This window comes from Podarcis erhardii (assembly GCF_964252035.2).
Source record: "Podarcis erhardii genome assembly, chromosome: 3".
Taxonomy (NCBI): Eukaryota; Metazoa; Chordata; class Lepidosauria; order Squamata; family Lacertidae; genus Podarcis; species Podarcis erhardii.
The window spans coordinates 39,920,688-39,926,653 of NC_138507.1; the positions used below are offsets into that span (position 1 = coordinate 39,920,688).

Here is a 5,966-nt window from a genome sequence, read left to right on the forward strand (position 1 = left end):
ACAGGAAGCTGACTCTGGTCCATCTACGCAGGGTTTCAGGCAGGGGTTACTCCTGACCCTGCCTGGAGATGCCTAAGGACTTTTTGCATGCAAAGCAAGATGCTCGACCACTGAGCTATACTTCTTCTCCAAAAGATGTTTCTCTCAAGTCCAATTTCAGCGGGGTGGGGCAGAGGAAACAGAAACCTGAGGGCACAAGGAAAGGCCCGTGGGCACCCACAGGTGCTGTATTGGTGATTCATGCAATAGTTTTATATTTGATTGGCAGGCTTAAAAGGTGGGTAGCATTCAGCTATTTTTCTGTGATATATACAGGGTGAGTCTTTTAAAAGAGGCCCCATGGAACATGTGTACTCTGTATCCATGGGGCCTCTTTTAAAGGACTCACCCTGTATAAGGAACACACACTACCTGGCTTTTCTGGCTACTCTCCCCATAATGGTAAAAAAACCCCAGCAACTTCTGAAGACTTTTTGTGAAAAACCATAAGGTTCATAGCTTAAACTTCTCTTTTTGCACCCAATATTAGCAAATACTGGAACAGCTTCTCTTCCAAAGTCATTAAACTGAATTTGGGCTGAACTTAGTAACTTACACACACATGTGCTGGTATTTCTGCAGCATCAAGGACTTTAGACAACAGAACTGTTGTGTCTTTGTAATAGCAACTTGATTCTACAGATAAATGGGGAAAGAGATGCACAGAACAGGTCTTTTCATAAGATATTTCATAAGAACATTTCTTTCATAAGAAATAGCACTAGCATGTCTATCTGTATACTCTGTATTACAGACAGTGTACAAGTCTGTAAAGTACAGATTTTCCATGTATAGCAAGCCTCCTTTAGGCTACATACATCTTTATATTTATCCTCTTGCTTTACCCTTACTGAAAGCTAACAATTTACATTTTGGAAGTTCTAAGAATGAACATTTCTGGATGCACAAATATATCTGCAAAAGACAGTTACTGCCATTCTTCATTTGACATCTGAACAAAAGGCTACTGGGGAGGAGAAGGAAAAAGCTTTATTCTGAAGGGGTTTGGGATCAGGACCCTCCCACCTGGTGAAGTTCTTATTAAAACAGGTTTTACTATTTTTAAAAGTGGGGACATGTAAAACCAGAAGACTTTCTTGCATGTATTATATAATACAGGAAGATGTAACTGGATTTTCTAAGCACTATGCTTATTCAAAGCAGGGAATACTATATAAAACCTGACCTTTTTGCACCCAGATATTAGGCAGACAATTGGGGAACTTTACAGTTCTCCAAATACTGAAGCTGAAGATAAGAGTCTTACTGCAGACAGTGTTAATAATAAGAAGTTGCTGTAGTTAAATTAATTTCTAACTGCTTATCAGAGTTTTTATGAAAGGGCGCACAGAGGAGGGAATGGAGTGAAATGCTGAAGAAAAAGAAAACTGTACATAAGATTTCTTACTAGAGAGTGTTCCAAGTATTATTCTTTTTAGAGGGGGAAGACAGTACCCTACTTAATGGACCTAATGTACTGGTAACCTGGAGAGCTGAAATGGGAGGAATATGCATGTGAAATCAGTGCAAAGGAAAGTTGCTGTGCATTTATTTGGTGGGCAAAAGTCCTTTTCAGAAAATAACTAAGATGGTTGATTTAATGTGTCATTTTAGCTATGATGGCTTCATAATCAGCATCAATGTAAGGATTAAAACACCAGCAAAACTGGGTTAGTGAGCAAAAGCAGATTTAGGTTTAAAAGGCCTGTATGTGTTAACGAACATATTATCAAGAGATTTGTGTGTGAGTCACTTATTCAAATATGCAAAATGTCAGGAACATATAGCACTAAAATGAAAAATGGAAGCAGCTTGCAAGCTTTGGCACTCAACTGTGCAGGCAGACATGCATGTGAAAACACACACTCACTGTTTGATTTGTGGGTTACAATCTGACAAGTTGTTAAACAGAAAAGACACAAACAAGAATGAGTTGCTTTTCTCACACTGAGTTCTTATTTGATCCCCGTGTCTCCTCCTATACTTGATTTGCTTCCCCAATGTACCTCAAACCCATTTACTATCAACAAGTCAGGGACAGTTCTCGCCAGACTGTCAATGCCTATTCTTTCAAGGTCTTGGCTCTGTAGGACAAGTAAGGTTTTGAGCAGCATGCGCAATTCATTTGCAGTCCACTCTGCATAGTCTTTAAAATTAGCAAGCTAGCAGGGAAAAAGAGGAGTGAAATATTGGCGAAAGGCTTTCAAACACAGATGGCTGAGAGGCAAAGGTCTCCTAGCAGAGGAGAACGGATGACAAACTTTTAGTTCAAGTGCAGTCACGCTGGATGGAGGCGTCTCCAAAGAAGTTGTCCCAAAGCAATCCAATTCCTACCACAGTGGGTGTACAAGGCATAATCCAGGAGAAACAATCATTTTTTTAAGGCCAAAACTACTTTCCTTCAGCAATTGTTAATAGGAGTATAATAAGATGCAGCAGCATTTTTAAACCAAGGCTCAGAAAGAAGCTACTTTCACTCGGAAAGGGAAGCTACACTAGGCTTGCATGGTTCTCCTCTGCACCAAACTCTGCCATCCAAAGTACCATTTTTTCAGAGACGAAGTAACATGGTAATAATGATCTACCTACCTGCAGAACCAGACATACAAAATGCATTCAAGCCCTCCTGCCCTGGAGAATTAAACTTAACTGCATTCAATACTCAGCTTGTGCACCGAAACCGTACCAATTTATGAAATGCCTGTTTGAAGTCTTCATTGGACATGGTGTAGATGATGGGGTTGATTAAGGAGTTAAGATATCCCAACCATGTGAAGAAGTCAAAGATGGCCATGTGAAACCAGCAAGCATCTTTACAAATAGGCAACACCAAGGTGATGATGAAGAAGGGCAGCCAGCACACAATGAAGGCTCCTAGAATAACCCCTAAAGTCTTGGTAGCTTTCCGCTCTCTGGCGGCAGTCAGCTTCTTTTTTTCCAGCAGTGCATCAGACACCTTCACTTTGACTTGGTTCATGTACACAGGAGACCCCGTTTCACTAGAAGCCTCCGAAGCTTTGCAGTTTATGGACGTGACTGATGACGTTGAGCCCGGGGAATCTGTTATTAGGTGGGCTCGGGTTAACCTTTTGCCTGTGTTCTTTGGTGTCTGTTTCAAAATCCGAGACCTGGCTTCCACGTAGATCCTTCCATAGAGGATGATCAGAAGCAAGGTGGGGAAGTAGAAGGCCCCCACCGTGGAGTAGACGGTGTACAAGATGTGATCCGTGTTCACCACGCAATCTGCCACCTCTTCTTCAGCTTTCGACTGGCGCCAGAACAAAGGGGGCATCGAGATGGAGATGGAGAAGACCCACACCAGGGCAATCATGACAGCCGCCCTCTTGGGAGTCCTTTTAGTAGAGTACTCCACCGCATCCGTAATGGCCCAGTACCTGTCCAGGGCGATCACACACAGATGGAGAATGGAAGCAGTGCAACAAGTGATATCCGAAGAGAGCCAGATGTCGCAGACGATCTGGCCCAGGGTCCATTTCCCAGTCACAGTGTACATGGTGCTGATGGGCATGACAAGGATGGACACCAGGAGGTCCGTGACAGCCAAGGAAGCGATGAGATAGTTGGCCGGCGTGTGGAGCTTGCGGCTCTGGTAGACGGTGGCAATGACAAAAGCGTTGGACAGCATGGTGGCCAAGGTGATGAGGGCCAAGATGATGGTCAGCACCACCTTCCAGGAGAGCGGGGTGCCATCTTGGTAGGTGGCGCTTTCTTCTGCGCCGCCGCTGCCACTGCAGTTCCTGGCGTGGTGGAAGGAGTCATTGGTGTGGAACACATCCACGGAGGCTGGGCAAGGTCTGGGCTGCTCCATGCCTCCACACAGAGGCTCTGGACCGACGGGGCTGCCGAGAGGAGGAGGAGGAAGGAGGAAGGAGGAGGAGGTGCCCTCACAGCACGCTACATCTCCAGAGAAGCCCGCGCGCCAAATGTGAGCTGGCAGACGGGAGTCTGGGCGGATGTGCGGGGGAGGGCATGCGCGCGGGGCTCACCCAATGGGGACGCCTCCCGCGCCCGGGCGGACAGGGTCTCGCGCCGCCGCCGCCATCACGCGCTCGCCCGTCCGCTTACCTTCCTGCCGGCGCCAAGCCGCCGCCGCCTCAGCACGTGCGGGCTTCCAAGCGAGGCCATCTCGGGTGGTGGTGGTGGCGGCGGCGGCAGTCCGTGCCCTGGTCGAGGCGAGGCAGCATCTTCCCACTTTCGCGACGGCAGCAGCGAAGCCGGCGGACGGAGAAGTTGGGAGCGGCGGCGGCTGCGGCGGGAGTAGGAACCCACACGCGGGCTTCTCGGAGGGCGGGAAACGGCGCCACGGGCGGCCAGAAGCCTCTTCTCTTCTTCTCCGCGCCTCGCCCAACAACTTTTTCCAGGCGGCGGACGGGAGGAAAGTAGGCGGCGAGGCGACCCCTGTGTTGGGAACTGTTCCCCGGGTCCGTCTCTCTCTTTCTCTCCCAGCCCAGCAGAGCGAGGGTCCTCCCGGCAGACGCAGCCGGCGCCTCAGTGAGCGAGCGCGGCGCCAGCCTCGGCTATATATACGCCGCCCGCCGCAGCTCCGCTCCGCTCGGCGCCAGCCCACCTCGGCAACTCGTGGCCGCTCTCGCCCAGCTCCGGCTGCCGGCCTCTCGGCCCCGCCCCGCCCCTCGCGGCCCCGAGAGGATCCCGCCGGGTCCTAGCGCCCTCCCCCCGCACCTGCCTCTGGAGGCTCAGCTTTCCCCTCGAACCGAAGCGGACTTGCTTGGGATCGCTAGTTCGCCTTGTCGCTTTGCTTGCGCCTTCTTTGGACGCGGACGCCTGACGGGCTGCCAACAGCATGGGGCACCAGCGACATCCAAGGTGGGGCAAAATGATGAGGATGGTGTCCAACCACGAAGAGGTCGCTGCCGTTAGATGGGGCGAAATGGCCCCTGGCTCTTTGGTGCAGGGTAGGTCTATCCACAGCTCCTAGCCGTAGCCCATCGTGGCTAAATGGAGCCTCCCGTGTCAGGAGCAGTGTCGCGCGCGGGAGAGGTCTGTTGCCCTCACGTGTTGTTTGTGGGTTGCAGGACGCTGGACCCAGACGGGTCCTTTCTCTGATCCAGCCGGGCTACTGCTGTCGTGTCTGGATCGCTCTTTTCTTTTTTGTGTGCTCCTGCCTGATCCACAGTCCAATTATGTCCTTTGCGCTTTGATGTAAACCAACTTTACCCCGTTGGCTCCGCTGGCTCGACTCCAAGCCCTTCGGCTTTTAATTGGGCAGCGTCGCGAATCGGGCGGCTGCTCTTGCTGTTTTTTGGAAGGGGGAATTCTCTGAAAGTCTTCCCCGAAGAGCATCGGCTGAATGGGAACTGCTTTTATCTCCAGCCGCGGAGGGTTTGCACTCACGCCGAGTGCAAACGTAAGCATTCCGCCTTCCTCTGCCCACCCACCCGCGCTTTGAAATCTGCAGTCTGATGACAGGCATTTATGGGGACTGGCAGAACCAGAGAGCATGTACCCAGGACAGAAGCTTAATAATACTCCTCGTTCTCTCTTACACGCAACACCCGATCCCCATTATATGAGAGTCTAGGGAGAATTACTTTTGAGTAAGCACGTTTGGGATGCCTCTGTCTTTGCGCTTGCAACCTACTCGGGCGCCGCGCGCCTCACAAGTTGGCTACAAGGTCCAAGCTCTAAGCTCTCTGCTTTTTTATTTCTACTTCCTCTCATTTTGGGCTGCTTTTGGAGCCCAAGGCGGTTTGCAGTGGAAACATATATATAACAGCAGTTGGCCGTTAGACACAATTGCATGGCCGAATGAAGCCGGCGTGCGCGCCGCCGCTTTTTACGCGCGTTTACTCGGAAACCAGGGGCTTTTCAGCAGCTGTGCGCGGGTCGCAACCTCCCATCGAGGGTGATTGCAACGCACGTGCAGAACCAGACATTCCTCCTGAGCT

At 50.3% G+C, this 5,966-nt stretch overlaps 1 protein-coding gene across 1 annotated transcript; it reads right to left on the reverse strand.

Annotated features, from left to right (window-relative positions):
- Positions 1 to 315: 315 nt before the first annotated feature.
- HTR1B (5-hydroxytryptamine receptor 1B) lies at positions 316 to 5,401 on the reverse strand. The gene has a single exon (XM_081857313.1). It carries the CDS (start codon positions 3,866 to 3,868, stop codon positions 2,702 to 2,704), a length of 1,167 nt encoding a protein of 388 aa, XP_081713439.1. The 5' UTR covers positions 3,869 to 5,401; the 3' UTR covers positions 316 to 2,701.
- Between the last annotated feature and the right edge of the window lie 565 nt (positions 5,402 to 5,966).